Here is a 21,351-nt window from a genome sequence, read left to right as displayed (position 1 = left end):
GACTTAACGATATTTGTTAGAGATATCGTAAAAATTAGCAGTCTGGGAGTATTTACACAACAGCTGTTTATCCCTTTGAGATATAAGAAAATAATGTAAGGAAGTGTTTATCTTATATAGGTCTACAGAAAAGTCCGCGATGGCATATGTCTATCTATTAAGGATAATATAGGCAATAATAAATCGGTAATTTAATAGCTGTTTACACATATATATAAATCCTTATAATTTTTTAGTACAACATAATATCATAAAATCATTCAGAAATACGTTTTTGTTTCATTTTGACCTCATTAACTTTTCATTACCTCATTGGCTTTAGAATACATTATTCCCGAATACATAATTTTAGCGTCTGTCGGGTGAGCTATTATTATAAATTAACTAGCGGTCCGCCCCGGCTTCTCACGGACAGAAAGTTTCGCATTATGTCGCTGTTGCATAGAGCATTTGGATAAAATTTTAAATATGTATGTTTACTCAAGGTACGAGGCGCGGTCATACCTCAATAACCACAAAAATTGGTTTCTTAGGGAGTCGATTACAACATAACGCAATGAAAATATTCCGACGCAAAAAATACAGTGCACAAAGAAGGATCTGAAGAAAATTTTTAACCGTATAGAATATTTATATATAATTTGAAATATCCAATAAAAAATTTGGAAGTTGCTTCCCAAAAATAAACGATGGAGTCAAAAATCTCCGAATTTTCAGCGATTACAACATTCTTTTTTTAAAGAATTGAATAGAATTAGTACTTTTTTAAAACTTAAACCGAACAATTATTCAATTTAATATGTAAATTTTGAATAAACAAAAGAAAATCAGTTAAATAAATGCCCATTTGCAGCGTAGCAACATGATCAACAAATGTGTTGATCATGTTGCTACGCTGTTTGCGATAAACTCTTGCTTACAATACGTTATACGTAATGACGTATAACGTATTGTAGGGTTGGTTGTGGTGTTTACAATCCTAGTCAGTCCACGGCGATATTTAAAATATTTTATTCCCTACCCCTCAGCATGCTTAGTATTGCATTTAAAAATGACCATAAACACATCTATTTTTTCATCATTTTTGTAAATTCGACTTTTCGAATTCGTATTTCGTATTTTGATCTTCGTCAATCATTAATCGTATTTTACCCTTATAGTTATGTAGTAATTATTCACCTAAAAATATTTCAAATGTAACAAAAACCGAACCTACGGTCGACCTAATTTTACAAAAATCTTAATTCTTAAGTATTTGTAAAAAATATATAAATGTTATCTACAATTCGCTTCGAAAATTTGTTCATTCATTTCTTAAAGAAAAAAGAACTAGAAATAGTGCGTGGAAGTGAAAAATTAAAATAATAATAAATAGCTCTGGAAATTTTTATCAAGTAAAATTTCCCCGAGCAATTTGTTATGTTTAAAAGTGATAACCCTCACCACTAGGATTAATACACAAATAAAATTTGAAAAACAAAATTTTATGAACGATGTTCGAGTGACGTATCGTCACAAAATCTTGTATTATTTGTTCAACTCTCAGGTTGTGGCTTTCGAACGGTTAGCTCAGTTGGTTAGAGCACTGGCACGAAACGCCAGAGGTCGTGGGTTCGAGTCCCGCATCGTTCATAAAATTTTGTTTTACAAATTTTATTTGTGTATTCCCCCGAGCGTTACGAAGCCGAGCGTGAGAGCTAAGCATCATTCACCACCCACAAAATAATGCTCAGTAGTGCTCAGATTTCATATAATATGGAGAGTCCGTCCAGTAGTGATATAAAGTCCACTGGTTTATTATAATTTTTGTAACTCATTTACATTTAAATGATATTCTATATTTTAAAGCGTTTAGTATTTTCTTTGTAAACGCGAGTGTAAAACTTTTGTATAAAACTCTTTTTAAAGAATTAAAACGCGTGTAATTGTAACTTGATTTTTGCGTAAGAGTTACATTTTTATTTTTGTGTTTCGATGTTTCAAGACCTTTCCAGATCTCGTTTTCAGATGAAATTTTCATTTAATCTGCAGTACGCAAAAATCTAATGTAAAAACACAGAATTACACGCGTTTTAATCCTTTAATAGTGTTTTATTTAAATTTAAAGCGTTTGTTTTTCTTTATTTTTATATTTCAGGCATTATCCACATTCGATGAACAAGAGCGAACGAAAGCCAGCGAAGGGTCGCCCATCTCATTCACTCGCCTTTAGTCGACTCACTATTTCTCTTTCACTCTCCAACGTTCTTTCGCTGGACGTGGACTTGGCGTAATTATAACAAGGTCACAGTTTGGCAACACATTAATCTCAATTATTTTATTACAATAGCAACACTACAATTGTTTTACAAACACTTTGTCGTTCACATGTGGCGGATCTGGTAGTATAACAGGGTTGCCATCCAACAATATTTCTGCATACGGTTTACTGTAGAGACACGTGAAGCCAAGTCTTTCGGCGGTGCTGGAAGAATATGCACTCGATGTGTCCATTCTTATCAGCTTAATGCCATTTTCCTTAGCTGTTTTCCTGTTGGCAGAATAAGTACATTACATAATGCTTTTACAACAAGATCCCAGAAAATGTTCAAAACAAAAGTACTACGATATTCAAAAGAATTTTTAAAGAACGTTTGTGTGGTAAAGGTTACTATAACATAAATGACTTTCTTAATGATTCCACAGATTGGGAATGGAACGACCGCCCTCAGGCTATTAAATGATAAGTCTAATTGTACAACATTACTTTGTAAAATGATGAAGAAAAAAACCCCCTTGAGTTTGTTGCGCCCGTTCTTCTCAGGTCTGAGGTAATGTCATATCCTATTTTAATTTATATAAATATATTATAAAAGATGTGGTGTCGTGGGACTCCAGGTCGGAACGAAGTTCCTTCGGCTTCATGTAGAAACGACACAATTTGTAAAAAAAATAGTGTTCAATTTTATGTAGGTTTTCTTGATTTTTCTCTTAAATTTTGCAGATTAGTTTTTATTTAAGTACAGGAAAGTATTTAGGAAATTCAGTATTTTAGGAAATTTATTTATTTATTTATTTATTTATTATTACAAGGAAACATAACAAACACATCACAAGAACTGAACAATATAGGAAAGAGATACAAAATATAAATGTAGATGCGTCCAAACACATGTTTCACAAATACAATAATAACAAAAAGAAAAATCAAAGGTATACAGTCACAAAACGCAAACATTCACAGAAGTAACTAATTTAAAAGATGTAGACAAATGAAATTAATTAAAACTAAACTTGGGGCAACGATAAGAACGATTTTAATTTTAATTCTAAACTGTGTCTGAACACAGCAGGGGAGCACGAAAATATGTCGATGTCGAGAAAACTATTGTTGTAAGATTTACACATTCTGTGTAATGGCGCGCGAAACCCAATGTTTGTTCTTGGGGACGATAGCTCAAAAGTAATGCATGTGCGGAGAGACCTGGCTGGGACGTGAAAGCCTACGAGACTGAAGAGCTCAGAAGATGTCAGCTCACCAGTATATATTTTCTTTGAAGTTACAAAGTCTGTTATAGTGCGGCGCTGACATAGCTGAAGAAAGTTGTATTCAAGCAACAAATCATTATAGTGGGCTCGATTTCCTTTTACACGATAATTTAATGTGCGTAAGAACTTTTTTGAACAGTCTCGACTCTAGTTTCGTGGATCCAGTAAAAAGGATTCCATATTGGGCTTGCATATTCTAGTTGGGGTCGCACGAGGGACTTATAAAGATATGTGTAAGTACACTTGTCCTTAAATTGCTTGGACACACGTGTAATAAAGCCTAGCATGCGAAGAGAGCTATTTAGAATATGGTCTATATGGGTGCCGAGGGTTAGTGTGCGGTCTAAATGAATACCCAGATCTTTGATGGTAAAAACTGACGTCAGCTGTTGATTGCCGAGCTGAAAATGAGTCGTGATAATATTTTTATTTCTGGTGAACACGATATTTTTACACTTTTTGTATGCCAAGTATAGTTTATTACGTGTGCAGTATGCATCAAGTCTGTTAAGATCCTCCTGAATACGGACAGCGTCAGATGGACAAGTAACTGTTTGTACAGCTTTAAATCGTTAGCGTAAAGTAAATAATGGCAATGTGAAAAGCACTGAGATATGTCATTGATAAAAATAGTGAAGAGCAAGGGTCCAAGAATAGAGCCCTGCGGTACACCGGATGCCACGCGAACTGGAGAGGAACGATATCCATTAACAATTACCGACTGAATGCGGTCCTGCAGATAGGCCGCAAACCACCTCAAGAGGTTACCTTTAATGCCATTGAAAGAAAGCTTCTGTAAGATTAATACATGGTCAACCTTGTCGAAAGCCTTCTGGAAGTCTGTGTATATAGTGTCTATTTGTGTTTTACAATCTAAGCCGGTGAAAATGAAGTTGGTAAATACGAGAAGATTGGTGAGAGTTGATCTCCGGCAACAAAATCGTGTTGTTGATCAATAATAACATTTTTAAAGCTGGAGAGGACATGACGGTGCAATAGCCTTTCTAGTACTTTGGGAATTGTAGAGAGGATAGAAATGGGACGATAGTTTTCTATGTCATTTCTTGCTCCAGATTTAAAAATGGGTATAATGTAGGCCGATTTCCAGAGTCTGGGGAAACAGCCTGTTGACAGGCACTTGTTAAAAATAATTTCTAGTGGCACACAAATTGACTCGTGTGTAATAAAAAAATAAATTACGTAAAATAAGAATAATAAATTACGTAAAATAAAATAAAAATAGAAATAGAAAATAGAAAAAAAAATAGAAATAATAAATTACGTAAAATAAAAAAAAAATCGTTATCCAAATTATCAATCAAAATAACAAAATGTGTCTCTTTATTTTTGTTTGACAACATAAAATTACATAGAAATAGAAATAATTACAAAAATACACTACTCGCTTGTGTATACGACTGTCGCGCCTGCGCACGTCTCATTTAACGGTTTAATTCCACGTACTTTTTTATACGGTTTTACTATAACATTTTTTTCAGTTCGGTCCCGCAGCAAAATCCCTATCTCCTCCAAGCCTGCCGTAAGGAACTTCGTTCCAATATAATAAGCTAGCAAACTTTTCGCAAACATGTAATTCCATAATTACTAGTTTAATTTCTCGATCGCGTACAACAGTAAAGTTATAGTTAAAGGTAAGGGTTGCAGCTGCCCTCGAAGAACGAATTAGACACATTTCCTGATTTCAGATACAAACCCTCTGTACTTATAAAAGAATATATCAATATGTTGGTATTTATTGTTATACCTATCGCATGACCTTTGGAGAAACTTATATCTGTAGTAGTTACAATTAACATGTGAAAGATGAAATGTGTTACTTCTGCCGACAATTTCGCATTAAAGGTTTTGGTGCCACATATTTGATTTCGTTCAATAAATAAGGACTATCGATCAACCCATTGACTAATTTATATAAAAATATTTGATCCTTATGTTCTCGTCTTAATTTTAAGGAAGTTAAACTATTAGCCGCGAAATCAAATCTTTTATAGATGCACAAACTTGCGCTGGATGATGGAAGAACGTGTCTATATTGACCGAGGCGAAGTCAAGGGACCGAGCTGTTCGCTTGGAATTAGCTCCTGCATTAAAAATTGCTCACCTTAAGCCATTTTTTTTAATATTTTTAAGAGAGCCAACAGCTAGTTGTACATACATTAAAATAATTAACAAACATAATTCATTCGAGCTAATAATAGGCTTCCACATGTACATAGGAACAAGTATAATATTATTAAATCTAACATATTAATTACAAACAAACAACACAAGTATAATTAAAAATTATTAAATTAAACTTCATAAAATTATTAAATAAAACTTCTCGCACTCCTATCGCCAGTTGAAAGCATGATCAAAAAGGAGTAACTTCGTTCCTAATGTTAATTTGTTAATCACTGCTAAATGGTTTTACCAAATGGGCTTTAATTAAAGTAATACTGGAGCTCGAGCTGGAAAAAAGATCGGTACTATCCATGTCACAAAAATGGTTGAATTACTGCATAGCTCTTAAAATAAATATGTTTCTTCTGTAGTTCGTGCGACAGAATGGTACAGCAAAGATAGGCTTTTCTTAACATTCTACTAGGGGCTGCTAGACAGAATTTCGTCAGTAAAATAGAACAGACAATCATATTTCTTAGTATTTTGATTAAGGTGATTATATCAGAAATATCTCTACGAGCTTTAAGTAGTAGAAGGTGGAAGCGCTTGCAACGTTCTTCATAGCTTGTTATAGCTTCATATGTTGTCTGTCATAATATTTCATCATTATATTGTGGCGCTATCTGTAATGGCGACATTAAAATGATTACACGAATAAAGCTATCTAACCTTAATCGTAAAAACGAATTCTAAAATTTAAAGTAAATAATTAAAATTTTCAAACGAACAAATTATATATTTAGGAAACAAAATATTAATCACCCTAACGTGGTCGGATAACGGCCATTCCCAATATCCTGTTTACAGATAGAGATAAATTACTACCTTCTACTGTCAGTAATTAGCTGCCAATAATCTGAAGCTGTCCCAATATACCCGATTGGTCACTCTTATCGCCTTATATTGAAACGCGTGAATTGCAATTTTCATACGAACTTCTATCGCTGGTAAGCTATACGTCCTCCTATTGACAGACAGCGTGTACGGATAAGGTGAGTTACCATCGATAAGACTATTGGGACAGAAAAGTCAACGATAGTTACGATTTTTATCACAAGTTGTTCCGAAATTATATTATGGAAAATTGATTTATTTATGTTAATTATGTAAGTATTTTTTTTAATGTTTTTTTTATGATTACAAAGTTAAATATTCGATAAGTCAATGATAATTATAGATATGAGAACAACTCACTCAGCTTCGTGTGTCAGGATCGTCATAACGCCTCTATTTCTGGCTTCTGGTGCTGTTGCTGCTATTTTCACTTCAAGCATATCTTTTTCCTGTGGATATTTCTCCCAAATACGTGCTTCTTTATCTCTTAGTACTAGTATTTGTAATACTTTCTTGAATTTTGGATTTTTACAATTTTCTAACAATATCTTCAGCTCGTGATCCTACAAATGAATAATAATAATAATATTGACACACTTTTACACAAATTATCTTAGCCTAAACTAGGCATAGCCTGTTCTATGGGTGCAAGACAACGATATATTTAATACAATATACTTACTTAAATACACATAAACACAAATAAACATCCATGACTCGGAAACAAACATCCATATTCATCATATAAATGATTGCACCAACCGGGATTCGAACCCAGGACCTCTAGCTTAGTAGGCATGGCCACTAACCACTGGACTGTAAGGGTCGTCAAAAATGATTTTCTATATATATATTTCAATACAATAACTATTAAGTTATTTCATACGAAGTAGATATACTTCTACTAATAGAAGATGCTCTCTTTTTGTTGAGGCACAAGTACTAAGCTTTTATTGTTAATTATATATTATATATTACTAGCTGACCCAGCAGACGTTGTATGGCCATATAAAGTAATTAAAAAAAAATTTGGGGTATAAAAGATTGATGCACCACTTCTCAGACCTATCAAATATATCGTACTACAATTATTGTTTACGATTGCCATCTTGCAACCCTATAGCGGATCTGTCCATGGAACAGAATTATATAAAAATCGCGATTCAAAAATAGTTGTAGATCGTAGACGGGCGAAAACTTGAAGTTGTATGTATTTCATATTAAAATAAAATAAAAAAATGACAATAAAATAAAATAAATATTTAGGCGTGGGTTACCCTTATCATTTAGGGGTATCAAAAATAGATGTTGGCCTATTCTAAGATGTACCCGATATGCACACGAAATTTCATTTTTTCATTATATATTAGATGTTCGCGTGTGACTATTTATCTATTTCTATAGTGTGCGTCGATTGATACATGTAATGTATTTTTGTTTTATGAAAATACGGGATGAGACGAGCAGGACGTTGACCAATTGATACGCTCTGCCCATTAAAATACAATGCCGCTCAGGATTCTTGAAAAGACCAAAAATTGGGAGTGGCACTACAATTGCGCTCGTCAACTTGAGACATAAGGTATTACGTCTCATTTGCCCAGTAATTTCACTAGCTACGGCGCCCTTTAGACCGAAACACAGTTAAGCTTACACACTGTTTCACGGCAGAAATAGGCACCGTTGTGGTACCCATAATATATAGCCGGCATCCTGTGCAAAGTAGCCTCCCACAGATATAACTATGTAAATAAATAAGGCTTTTATGATTTATTTACATTATTTAATTTAAATCGATACGTTTGTGTATTTTGGTTGCATACAATTGCATGAGTGTACGTAAAAAAATGTATACATGCATATAAAACGTTTCCTGGCACTTCTTCGCATTACAGCTCAACATTTCCGAAGTGCTATTAAATGGTAAAATGTAATTCGATTTTGACGTTTATAAGTGTCACTCGTTGACCTATTTGAATATTTTTTTAAGCGACTTGAACTATAACTGGACATCAGGGGACTAAGCCAAACTTAAGATAGTCCCCGGGATTCACACATTACGTGTTGGAAATAATGATCCCAACGCTTTGTCAAGTTCCAAAGCGAATGCAGTCCGGCTGTTCCATTTACAACTAGTATCGTAAAAGCGCCATGGTTCATAACCAACGATAAGGTCCACCAGTACACAAAGAGTCCACTAGTCAAGCAAGAAATTGCGGCTACTCGAGATGAATATAGAACTCGTTTAGAAGTCCACCCGAACAAGCTTGCTCATGAGCTCCATGTGTCTAACCGGCCAAAACGACTGAAAAGAGCACGTGTTCTCTGAACTAGTTTAGTGAAATTACTGGGCAAATGAGACTTAACATCTTATGTCTCAAGGTGACGTGCGCTATTGTAGTGCCGATCAGAATTTTTGGGTATTACAAAAATCCTGAGCTGCATTGTAATGGGTAGGGCGTATCAATTACCATCAGCTGAACGTCCAGCTGCTCTCGTCTCTTATTTTCATAAAAAAATAAACATAAGAGAAATCTAAATGAAAGAGTCCTTCTCGCTGGAAAATGGCCTCTGCACCGCGAGGTGCCCCTTAGACCACCTGCTTATAGTATAATCTACTACCAAAGTATGAAATCAACTTCCTGCCATGATGTTACCAGATCCATTAACAATATTCTTAGTGACATAAAGGCCAATAACTGTCTCATAACGGTCCTGTGGTGTTCCTGGAATGGATACAAGAACAAGCTGTCAGGTAAGTGATGCACAAGTAGTAGAATGACACCAATCGTTACAATACGCAACAGGTTTAGGGAAGCTGTTATACCCGGTAAGACCTCTTATAATAGACGACCTGTATAGCTGAGTGGTTAGTGATCCTACCTACTAAGCTAGAGGTCCCGGGTTCTAATCCCGGTAGGTGCAAGCATTCATATGATGAATATGGATGTTTGTTTCCGAGTCATGGGTGCTTATATGTATGTTTATGTAAGTATATAGTATTAAATATATACTTGTCTTGCAACTTAGGGCAAGATAATTTGTGTAAAAAAAAGTGTCTCAATAATGATCAACGGCAAACGAATGTAATGGAAGGAAAGCGAAAGTGTGTGGTGAGGCTAATGATAGAGAAGGGAGAAGTCTTGACTGCGCAATATCCGGGAATGGATCAGAGTCGCACGTGTCGCGGAGCTTATCAGCCTTACCGAAGTCCTCACCAGTGGGCTCCTTTGCACAGGATGCCGGCTAGATTATGGGTACCACAACTGCGCCTTTTTGCGTGAAGCAGTAATGTATAAGCTTTATTGTGTTGCTAGTGAAATTACTGGAGAAACGAGACTTAACATCTTGTCTCAAGGTGACGAGTGCAATTGTAGTTCCACTCAGAGTATCAATTTCCATCAGCTGAACGTCCTGCTTGTCTCGTCTCTTACTGTCATAAAAAAAAAGCTGTTGGACGTAGGAAGAAGTCGTAGCTTAGCTTATCAGCCTCGCCAAAAAATAAGTGTAATAATTGGAGCTGACAGCCTTCACTAGTTGGAGAGTAACTGGAAGAAGGTCTAAGAAATCATATTAATTCACTTACCTCAGCTACTGGTGTCACTCCATTGATTAAAACGCCAACAATGTTGCCATCTTCGTCCAGAGCTTTATGTGACAGTCCTGGCAAAGTTTTCAAGCAATAATCTTCAAGTTCGGGACAGCCGTCAGGCTCGCATAAGCCGATTGCTTTATTTAGAGGTTCGTCGATAAAGAACGTCCTGTAATTAAAGATTACTTTCTTATAATATAGCAATCCTTCTTATGGGCTAGCAGATATTTTGTTAAAGATAATCATTACGCGGTGATGGTCAATCATATTGTAATCCACTTTAAGGATGAAATGTTTGCTCGCTTTATGGAAAAGGAGGACGAATGAGCGTACCGGTCACCTGGTGTTAAGTGATCACCGCCGCCCACATTCTTGCAACACGAGAAGAATCACAGGAGCGTTGCCGGCCTTCAAGAAAGGTGTACGCGCTGTTTTTGAAGGTACCCATGTCGTATCATCTTGGATACACCGCACAAGGAAGTTCATTCCACAGCTTTGTAGTACGTGGAAGAAAGCTCCTTGAAAACCGCACTGTGGAGGACCGCCACATATCCAGATGGTAGGGATGAAATCGGCATTTCCGGCATACAACGGCAGGAATCAGGTGAAACAGCTCTTCGGAACACTCCCCGTGATAAATGCGGTGGAAGACACACAATGAAGAGATGTCTCTACGCAACGGCAAGTGATTCAGCCGTTCACCGAGTACTGCGTCCCCGACAATTCGAGCTGGTCTGCGTTGCACGCGGTCATACTGGGCGCGAGCTAATACTGGGGTGCGCCAGACCAGAGATGACAGCAATACTCAATATGTGGCCGGACCTGCGCTTTGTACAGCGCTAAAATGTGGGCCGGCTTGAAGTATTGCCGTGCTCTACTTATGACGCCCAGCTTTTTCGAAACCAATTAATCTTTATCCTTCAGTTAAATTTAATAATTTATCCATACGATTTAATTTAGGAAAAATTAATTAAAAATATTTGAAGTAAAACAAAACATTCATAGCAAGGAGTTATAAATTGGAAAATATTTTTTTGTCTGCATAATTCATTCTATATCTATATTAACAGCGGTTTTTTTTAATAATAATAAAACAATACCTTACCTATTAAAGCATGTTTTAGTTTTAACTTTTATTGTTTTTTCTTTTGTACTCTCAAAAGTATTTATAATTAAATGGATCGATTTCATATGATAATATGTATTATGCCCCCGAGCCTTACCAATGAGCACTGTCTGTAATGTGGGAAATTTACATTCTACGTTAAAATAGGGTTGTCCCAACAAAATCGGGCAACGCTTCATACATGATATACCTTTTTTTTTATGAAAATACGGGACGAGACGAGCAGGACGTTCAGCTGATGGTAATTGATACGCCCTGATAATTACAATGCAGTGCCGCTCAGGATTCTTGAAAAATCCGAAAAATTCGGGGCGGTACTACAATTGCGCTCGTCATCTTGAGACATAAGATGTTAAGTCTCATTTGCCCAGTAATTTCACTAGCTACGGCCTTCAGACCGAAACACAGAAATGTTTACACATTACTGCTGCACAGCAGAAAAAGTCGCCGTTGTGCTACCCATAATCTAGCCGGCTTCCTGTGCAAAGGACTGGTAAAATAAGTAAATTTAAATAAATAAATAAATTTGTTACGATAACTGCCAAAGTACTTACCGTCTCAATAATTTCATTACATTTTCAGTGTCAACTTCCACAATTCGTTCAACTTTAAAGGTTGTCATACTATCAGTTCTGTTATATTGTCCGGTGTCGTTTTCGTGGTTTTATCTGTAATCTGAAATTTTTTGATAATTTACATATTTTCATTTGTTATAGTGACTTGCTTTGAAATGTCAATAATTTCAAATCAATCAAACGATGTCAATTAAATGAGAAAATAAAAGACTGCCACAGCTGTAAGCACGTCGAAATTAATAGCTACGAACAGTTACCTTCTATTTTCAGCAACGCACGCACACTAAATCAACGTCACTGACGTGTAAACCGTAGCAGTCATGCACACTAAAGTAATAAACCTGGCCTTTTGTCATGCATTGCAGGGTGAAGTTGGTTTCTAAAATTTTCTGATGTTTGCGACATTCGTTATTTTTTTTTTGGTTTCTTTGTCCATGATTTAGGATAGGCAATGGGTTCAAGCCCGCACAGCCATATTCGTTATTTAATAATTAATTGTCAAAGCCATCGTTGCAAGACTTTTACAATAAGGTTCTTTCTACAAACGTATATATAAATAATTTTAAGGATTCTTGCTTTGTTAGGCAAAAGAAGTATAACTTCTTGCGTGCGTGCGTGCTATAAGTACACACACCCTTTTTTGTATTTTTTAATATCTTAGTTTCATAATTATTTCAATAATAGTAGATTAAATACTAAGGCAGTAGTACTGAAATACGTCATGGAGGTTATATTAAATCGTAACATAACGAAGGACTCTAGTTACTAGTTTTGAACTCGTAAGCGAATCGAGAGATTTATGTTAGGTAGAGTTCTAAGTGAGAGGTTAGGTAGAGTCCTAAGTGAGGATAGGGAGTGAAGCCACCAAAGACTTAATACAGGCTTTATTCCACAGGTGAATACTGTAACTTTCAATAGTAAAATCATTAGTTAATTAAAACATTAATTTGTAATTAAATATTAGAAAATAATATTGAAGGCCTTCGATTAATTTTTTGATATTATTTTTGATTTTTTGACAGTTCATAATTCAAAAGCATCTGAACTTATAATATTGTAGTATCAACAATTATTGAAAGAGTTTCATTAAGAAAATTCTTTACAACAGCGCCTTATTGTTTTTCCTTTACCCTAACCCTTTGCCTGTCCTAGTACTTAATGGAGATAAAAACAAAAAAAAAACCACTTTAAGGTCCACTCGACACCAGCACATAAAACAGTAGGTACGTTATATCATATTGCTTAGATCATTTATATGTTTAGATAGACTATGACAGCTGTGAAATAGTTGAAAAAAATTGGGTTTAGAACTAACCTCTATTTTGAGAAATTCACGCACACTAACACAAAGTGTCATACAGATCGCGAGTGTAAGACGTAACTTGTCACGCACACTAAACTAATATTCCTCGCCTGTTTATATCGGTTGTCTAACAGCAAGAGACTCTATTTAGACGAACCTATAAATTATCTAAGTAATATTGGTACGTATTTGAATTTTCAACGTATCAAATTTAAGTTATTATTTATATCCCTAGGGAGTTATTACAACAATTATTTACCTCTACGTTTTGAAAGGAAATAATAATAATAAAAACTTGCTTAATTTTAACATTTTGTGATATTTAATTGAACATAGTGGTCTGAAAATCATATTTGTATAGTTTTATTATATATTTTTACTGTTATTTATTTTTTATGAAACGAATCGTGTTAGTTTTCTTTTATCTGTCATTAAATAAACATAATTGGAAATTCATATTACAGAGGAAACAATCTCCTAAAACTAGAAAGTACGTTAAATATTTTGCATTGGTTTGTAATAAAGTACAACACGTAAAGAACTTGATAATAGTTAACAAAGATAAAATAAAACCAAAGATGAATTCTGCTAAAGATTAAAAACAATCTATTTCTAAATTTCAATCGCTCTACATGTAAATATTTATGGAACCACATATACGGCAACACGATAAGATTATATTATTATGATGCATAGAAAAAACTGGTTTTAGAGATCTCATAGGCAAGGTCATACAAGCAATTAAACAGTCATACCTTAACACGTGACATTTAGAGGCGAAATGTAAACATTTTCGTCGTAGATTCGCGCTTCGGACGTCCGTTGTTTACAGATATCAGTTCGCGTTTGATGTTTTTAGTTTATCTAGCTGATATGAATAGCGTAACCACTCCGTACTTCAATAGTTTTGTACTATGTTACTGCAATAATACGTAAAATACACGAAGTTATGCTATTATATTCTAAGGCTAAGAAGTGTACATCCTTACCAAAACATATTGGTATTAGGAGCCGATTTTTTAAGCTTTTATCGTTTGAGTCTTAGAATTATTCTATGGTTAAGTATGGATAGGCTAGATTTTACAACCCATAATAACAAAGGCTATAGGCTTAATTTGGGGCAAGATAATTTGTGTAAAAATGTGTCAAAATTATATATTATATTATAACCAGTGGGTCGCTCCTTTGCACACTATGCCGGCTAGATTATGGGAACCACAACGCCACCTATTTCTGCCGTGAAGCAGTAATGTGTATGCATTATTGTGTTTCGGTCTGAAGGGAGCCGTAGCTAGTGGAATTACTGGGCAAATAAGACTTGACATCTTATGTCTTAAGGTGACGAGCGCAATCGTAGTCAGATATTTCTGGGCTTTTCAAGAGCGACACTGCATTGTCATGGGCAGGGCATATCAATTACCTCCAGCTAAACATCCTGCTCGTGCAGTCCCTTACGGTCATATAAAAAAACTTTGGTTTTGGAATCAAACAATGATTATTTCTAAATGATTCTAGATAGTTGGTTAGGTAAGGTATTATGGTTAACAAGATATTATGGATAATATTAATTTACCGTATCTTTGGCAGTAAGATTTGTCGAATTGTTGGTGGTAAAAGCATATTATGAACAAAGGTCTCCAAACGGTTCGCTGCTAACGTTCTTAGAATTGTTTCAAAGTCAAATGTTTTTTTCCAGTGGGTTTCTAAAAGCAGATTTGCATCCTCACCTAAATTTAGTAATACGAACACGTTTATTAGACTTAAGCAGCAAAAGCAGACAGCTGTGTGTCGCTATTTGTTGTGTTATTTTCAGCACTGTTACACGTGTGGTAAATATTTATTTATGGTATGTATGTTAAGTTAATCTGGAATGTGTTGATTTATTGTCTATAATTCAATTATAATAATACCATTTATGATTTTAATTAAAGTATGTACTTAAATACAATAAATATTAATTTGTTAAACAATAAAATAAATATAATACTCACTTTCACATCGAGGGTTCATTGACACTTGAAGGAAAAATTAGTAAAACAGTACAGCGTACACTTTGCAATCAATATTAATCAGGCGCTTAAAGTTTGGTTTTATAGCATCAAGGACAATGACGGTACTATCGACAAAATTGAATTGTTACCCACCTAAATGTCATTTATCTGAAGTCATAATAAACTAGTAGGTCGAAATTCTCTTGAACTTACATTTCCAGGAGTGGAAGGCTCCTTTACACAGGATGCCGGCTAGATTATGAGTACCACAACGGCGCCTATTTCTGCCGTGAAGCAGTAATGTGTAAACATTACTGTGTTTCGATTTGAAGGCCGTAGCTAGTGAAATTACTGGGCAAATGGGACTTGACGAGTGCCGCTCAGAATTTTTTGGGTTTTTCACGAATACGGAGCGGCACTGCGTTGTAATGGGCAGAGTGTATCAATTACCATCAGTTGAACGTCCTGCTCGTCTCGTCCCGTATTGAAACAAAAAAAATCCTAAATAACTGTTATCATTTTATTAGATCAAATTGTTTTTATGTTGAATCAATTATGTCTATAGTAGGTAAGTCGTCATCATCATACAGTAGGTAAAGAATAAGTAGCCATAAACCATCTAGGATAAATTTCGAAATTGAATGGTGGTAGTTTCATGTCGATACGATCAGTGGTTTAGGCATGAATGGGCCACAAACAAAGACCATTTTCATTATATATATATATATATATATATATATAGATTCAGACTCAGCTTACATTTACGATAAATGATGCAAGCTAGGATGACACATGATTTCAACCACCATGAAAGACATTACTATCACCGCTACCAAACTTATGTTCTCCTGGTGTCTATGTAGTAATACGTCGTATTCTGACGTCATGTCAGAATATATTAAGTTATACTCGCGTTATATTGTGCATGACAATATCTTCTTCAACTATGATCGCCTGGTACAATAACACTGTATAATACTTCCTATCTCATTTTCTCCCACGAAACCTTATAAATTTTATGTGTCTGTCTCTTTTTACTGTCCCTCTTTTCGTTTCATTGACTTTCAAATCACAGCGATGTTAAAGAAGTTTTCACTTCAAAAAGTCAAAAGAGTAACAAGTGCAGTAGATACGTAGAACAATTAGAAAAGGACATGTAAATAATTAAAGGTATTTATTATTTCACGTTCACCTCTACTCTGGATAACCAAAGTACTACACTACAACCACTTTCTGCGACTCATACATTCCGGAGACAAAATGCCGGCATGCCAGTGTTTTCACATGCGATATTCATAAATCGAGTGGACCCGATTGCATTTCACCGACAGAACTACGGCCATGTGTTCCCAAATTGGCGCTGGTCCTTGCCCATCTTTTCAAGCTCTAGGCAACTCATCAGACACAGTTTCATAATTACTGAAGTTCTAGTACACAAATTAAATTTGAAAACAAAATTTATCAACGATGCGGGACTCTATCCCGCAAACTCCCCCGTTCCGTGCGATTATCAGCTATAAAGTAGATCCTTTAAATGAAGCCACAACCTGAGAGCTGAACAGGACATGTTGACACGTTGACTTTAAAAAATAACAAATTGTTTAGCTCTAGTGCATCCGATACCTAAGCAAGGTGTACGCTCGCATTCCTCTAACTACCACCCCATTGCCTCCATTTTCTCCAAAGCTATGCAGTTGAATATCAACCACCAGCTCTTGGGCTAGCTAGAGCAGCATCAGCTGATCAGCCAGGACAGTTTCCGTCTTGGCCGCTCAGCTGGTGATCTTCTGGTATATCTTACCCATAAATAAGCGCAAGTGGTTAAGTGGAAGGGATAGACATGCTGGGCTTCCGAAGAGGTTATACAAATGGGTCACTAGCTTTATGGTAGATCAGAGAAGTGGATGCTGTTAATGGTGCATTATCCGACTAAAAACCAATAAACACTGGTGTCCCGCAAGGCTGCGTACTTTCCCCTACACTGTTTCTTCTGCACATTAATGATATGCTGTAATTCAGCAGTTTTCATTGGTATGCAGACAACAGTACAGGGTATGCCACTTACACCGGCCATGCCAACATCTCTTGGGATAGGATCGACGAGAACTGGAAACGAACTTGTGTCTGGAATTGAGACTATGCTATGCACAGTCGTCTGTATTGGATCTCCTCTTGACTACATTTCTCTCTCTTATATGAGGTCTCTGTCGACTATTGCTTGGTCAAGAGTGTAGGCCCAACGTTTACTCAGAACAATATTCTATGAACATACAATTAACATGGCACTCCAAGTCCGCAGATTGGGATGGGATGGTTTACTTCTTGCAACATATCCACACCTTGCCGGGTTTGATTCCCTTATATTTGTTGTGATTCATAATTGTATTTTGACTTGCATTGAATTGCATAAATCTATTATTGTTTCTGATTTTTTTTTCGATCATTTTAACGTCCACGACCTTTCAGTAAGATATACGCTTTTTTTTAAGGTACTCGTGCCATATTGTCCTGGAAACACCGCGCAAAGCAACTCATTCCACAGTTTGGTTGTATGTACGTGGCATAAAGTGCCTTGAAATCCGCACTATGATTAAAACTCGTTAAAAGAAGATGGAAATGATATAATTAAAGTTTGTAACGTGTTATGAGATCTAGCTTGCAACCGACATTGGTAATGGTTATGTTTTGTAAAGCGGCTTTAGTAAAGTTCAGTGCAGGCCTGTTTCAGTACGACTAATGTGATCTAATGTGATATTCAAATTCAAATATTTTTATTCAAAATAGGATTTAAAATCACTTATTGAACGTCAAAAACTACCACCCATTCAAAAGAGACTGCCTCAGACCTCTCAGACCGGCGCAAGAAACTCAGCGGGCTATTTTTAATATAAAATATGGATAACAATGACGTGATATCGAACAATAAACATTTATAATTAAAGAGCCTGAAGGTGTTCGCTTTATTCCCAGTCCGTGGTGTCATTAAGAAAATCGTTTATGCTATAAAAACCTTTCCCCACACAAACGTTTTATAACAATTCTTTTAAATTTCGTAACACATTTGTTTTGTACATTTTCTGGGATCATATTGTAGAAGCATATAAATCGCCAAACAAAAGACTTACTAACGCGAGCCAACCGAGTAGTAGGCATAACAAGTTTATGTTTGTTCACTAGCCACTGTTAACTGTAGATCACTGCTACGATTTTCACGAATCTTAATTATATCTTTTGAACAGAAGAATTGCAAGCGACTATTCGAGTAGCTTTGCACTGCACGTTGAGCAGATACTGGGATTCACCATACTAGATAATGCTCTCTACCAATACATGGAACAAATTTCTTCAAAATAGTTTTTTTTAAACATAAACGTTTCATTTAATTTTACACATCAAGGGAGTGGAAGTATAAGTTTCTTACATCTTACTCATGTTATTATTTCATATTGGATAAAGAATAAGTTCTTTTCGAAGGCGTAAATAAAAGTCTAATTAAAAGTCGACGATTTATTGAAATAATCAGATACAAGATTAATAATTGATAGTACTTAACAATGTAAAATAAAGTGGATCACATTACTTTTGACTATAGGTATCGATTTATATTAACATAGGTATTATTATAATAATTAGATACTTAAAACTACAAAATACAGAAGAATTCTTCTATTTTGTATCATATTTGGGATTTTTTCTAGCACATTTATTTGCGAGATAATAATATAACATTTGAAGCATGTTAATAGAAAAATCCTTCTGTAAGCTTACTCTTACACGTATAAAATATATTCAATAGGTAAAATTGTCTAAAGGAACATCTAACCTAATACTTACGATATTAACATAGTGTTTTGTTTAAACTTATCAGAGCGCCATCTAGTGGCACAAAAAGTAATCAATTTCTTCGAACTCGACGTAACCTAAACTCGCTTCTGAACCTCATCCTTTATATGATATAGTTATTTCTTTGTTTTTTTCACAGCTTCTATAAAGTTGTATAACGTCACATTTTAGCAAGGAAAATTATGCGGCCTTACTAACAATTACTGTTGTAACCAACAAATTTGTAAAATTAAAGCTATTAAAAACATTAATCTTATTAGCAAAATATATCACAAGTATTGTTAATTTGATTAAAAACAACATTTTAAGAAAAACATTTGAAATTTTTTGATTTAATTTAAATATGCGTATATATCCTATGACTTTTTAAATAATAAAATAAAATTTGTTAATGTATGTTAATAATTATCATATTGCCATAATGTTTTACCAAATTTAAAGCATTCCGTGTAACGACCAACGTTAACATGTTTTACCCTAAAATTGATCACAAATCACAATAATTAATTGACCTATTCAAAGTGTAAACTTGAATTGTTAAAACGAAATCGTAAAATATATTTAAAAAGAGACTTAAAGCTACAGAATCCGATCATTGAAAATAACATATAAAGCTTATTTATCGAGGGCAACATCGGTTCCTGCAAAAAATAAAAGCGATTAGTATAAAATAAAAGATATAATAGCATGCTTGGTCTTTGGTTTTTTAATAAAGCTTATTCAGAGGAGAGGAAAAACAGTTTTACCAATGAGAGGCACATTTGCACAGGATGCAGGCTAGATTATGGGTACCACAACAGCGAATATTTCTGCCATAAAGTAGTAATGTGTAAGCATTATTGTGGTTCGGTCTGAAGGGCGCCGTATCTAGTGAAATTACTGGACAAATGAGACTTAACATCTTGTCTCAAGGTGAAGAGCGCAGTTGTAATGCTCAGAATATTAGGGTTTTTCACGAATTTGGTATATTTGAAAAATCTAGTGCCCTGAGGCACTCCCGATTTGGGAAGGCTAAACAGTGATTGCGCCATCTCACTGCGAACAATAAAATCCATCATGAAACCCACTTTATTGTAATAGCGTATAGCTCGCTGCTAAGATTTTCTGACCTTTCACGAATTTTAATCTTTCGCAGTGAATTGCCAAATTTCAAATGAAGAATTGGTCTTTCCTACAACAATCGAGTCAGCAAGCAAAAAAAAATGTATTGGTTCTTTTTTATGCCAGAGGTGGACAAACGTACGTAGAGGTTCACCAGATGTTAAATGATCTTGCAACACCAGATTAATCACAAGAGCGTTACCAGCCTTTTAGAAAGGCGTATGCGTTTAATTATCTTCTATAAATATTTTTAAATAGTAAATAATTCTGAGCGGCACTACAATAATTGCGCTCGTCACTTTAAGACATAAGATGTTAAGTCTCATTTGCCCAGTAATTTCACTAGCTACGGCGCCCTTCAGACCGAAACACAGTAATGCTTACACATTAATGCTTCACGGCAGAAATGGGCGCCATTGTGGTACCCATAATCTAGCCAGCGTCCTGTGCAAAGGAGCCTCCCAAAAGTTTCCTTTTGCGGCCTACATGGTGAAGCCGTTTAAGATGTTTGATGTTATATTTAGCACTTACAAAAACAAAAATATTATGAAAAGCATAACAGACCGACACAGATAGTCAATCTTGTTTGAAAAACATATTGATCTAGAGTTAAAAACCAATGAGAAGACAGTCAAGAACGTTTGTAGGAAGAAATTGCTGCCAAAGTTTTCTCTAACATTACCACTGAGTACTTTCTAGGGAGTATTGTTTTACATTTCTTTCTAATCTTTGTTAGCCCTGTTTAAGTTTACGCCCTCGGGATAAGCATAAAACTCCTCACCTTATTTACAATTCTTTGAGATAAACTCTAGCTTCTAGATGCGGTGGGTCAGGGTGAGGTGCGTAAGGAATCTCGGAGTAGAAGAGGCCGTAGACCTTCTTGTAGTTGAGACGCTCTGCAGCAGCTGCCGAGAAGGCAGAAGTGGTGTCCATACGCATTGCACCAGCGCCAACTTCGCGAGCTATACGCCTGAAAATTTGAGTTGGAGACATTAAAATTTGCCTCGAGGCATAAAAAGAATGAGGAAGTCTCAGGCTCAAGGGTGTCGTCAGAGGGTATTTACAAGTGGGAGGCTTCTTTGCTAGGATGTCAGCTAGATTATGGGTACCACAAAGGCGCGTATTGCCGTGAAGCAGTAATGTAAATATATTATTAGTATTAATTAAATATTTAAAATAAACTATTGCAGTATGTGGGCTAAACCACGCGATAATCCTTCTTACCAACTATAACTATGGGATAGTAAAAGCGCAAAAGCGGTTTTAAGAAATAA

The 21,351-nt window shown here is 35.3% G+C and overlaps 2 protein-coding genes and 1 non-coding gene across 5 annotated transcripts in view; 1 reads left to right on the top strand and 2 right to left on the bottom strand.

The window, feature by feature from the left end:
• Window positions 1-1,558: 1,558 nt before the first annotated feature.
• Window positions 1,559-1,632, top strand: Trnaf-gaa (transfer RNA phenylalanine (anticodon GAA)). The gene has a single exon. It is a non-coding gene; the product is annotated as a tRNA-Phe (tRNA).
• A 658-nt stretch (window positions 1,633-2,290) lies between these two features.
• LOC126974142 (arylalkylamine N-acetyltransferase 1-like) lies at window positions 2,291-14,055 on the bottom strand. Of its 2 annotated transcripts, none has more exons than XM_050821577.1 (5): window positions 13,898-14,055; window positions 11,819-11,939; window positions 10,133-10,307; window positions 6,907-7,109; window positions 2,291-2,530 (listed from the first exon to the last, which is right to left on the bottom strand). In XM_050821577.1, the coding sequence occupies exons 2-5, from the start codon at window positions 11,884-11,886 to the stop codon at window positions 2,335-2,337; spliced, it is 642 nt and encodes a 213-aa protein (XP_050677534.1). In that variant the 5' UTR covers window positions 11,887-11,939; window positions 13,898-14,055; the 3' UTR covers window positions 2,291-2,334. The 2 variants fall into 2 exon arrangements, with proteins under 2 accessions (XP_050677534.1, XP_050677535.1); XM_050821578.1 differs by having other exon boundaries at window positions 11,819-11,932; window positions 13,898-13,990.
• Window positions 14,056-18,625: 4,570 nt separating this feature from the next.
• The window catches only part of LOC126974133 (arylalkylamine N-acetyltransferase 1-like), a 146,015-nt gene continuing 143,289 nt past the window's right edge, over window positions 18,626-21,351 (bottom strand). For both annotated transcript variants that reach the window (XM_050821567.1, XM_050821566.1), the window contains exons 5-6: window positions 20,859-21,047; window positions 18,626-19,617 (exon numbers count right to left, since the gene is read on the bottom strand). In XM_050821567.1, coding sequence (XP_050677524.1) covers window positions 20,864-21,047 — 184 coding nt within the window. In that variant the 3' untranslated portion in view covers window positions 18,626-19,617; window positions 20,859-20,863. The remainder of the gene's footprint in view (window positions 19,618-20,858; window positions 21,048-21,351) is intronic.

This window comes from Leptidea sinapis, chromosome 31, assembly GCF_905404315.1.
Source record: "Leptidea sinapis chromosome 31, ilLepSina1.1, whole genome shotgun sequence".
Classification (NCBI taxonomy): domain Eukaryota; kingdom Metazoa; phylum Arthropoda; class Insecta; order Lepidoptera; family Pieridae; genus Leptidea; species Leptidea sinapis.
The sequence above is the reverse complement of the archived record's forward strand: the minus strand, read 5'-3'. Positions and strand labels throughout refer to the sequence as shown.

What these genes read in the sequence shown, in the direction of transcription:
- LOC126974142 (XM_050821577.1), bottom strand. Translation starts at nt 11,886, where the DNA reads ATGACAACCTTTAAAGTTGAACGAATTGTGGAAGTTGACACTGAAAAT. An exon ending in GTAATGAAATTATTGAGACG is followed by an intron (nt 10,308 to 11,818) that starts GTAAGTACTTTG and finishes CTTTAATTACAG; the next exon opens with GACGTTCTTTATCGACGAAC. An exon ending in ATCCTGACACACGAAGCTGA is followed by an intron (nt 2,531 to 6,906) that starts GTGAGTTGTTCT and finishes TTCTGCCAACAG; the next exon opens with GAAAACAGCTAAGGAAAATG.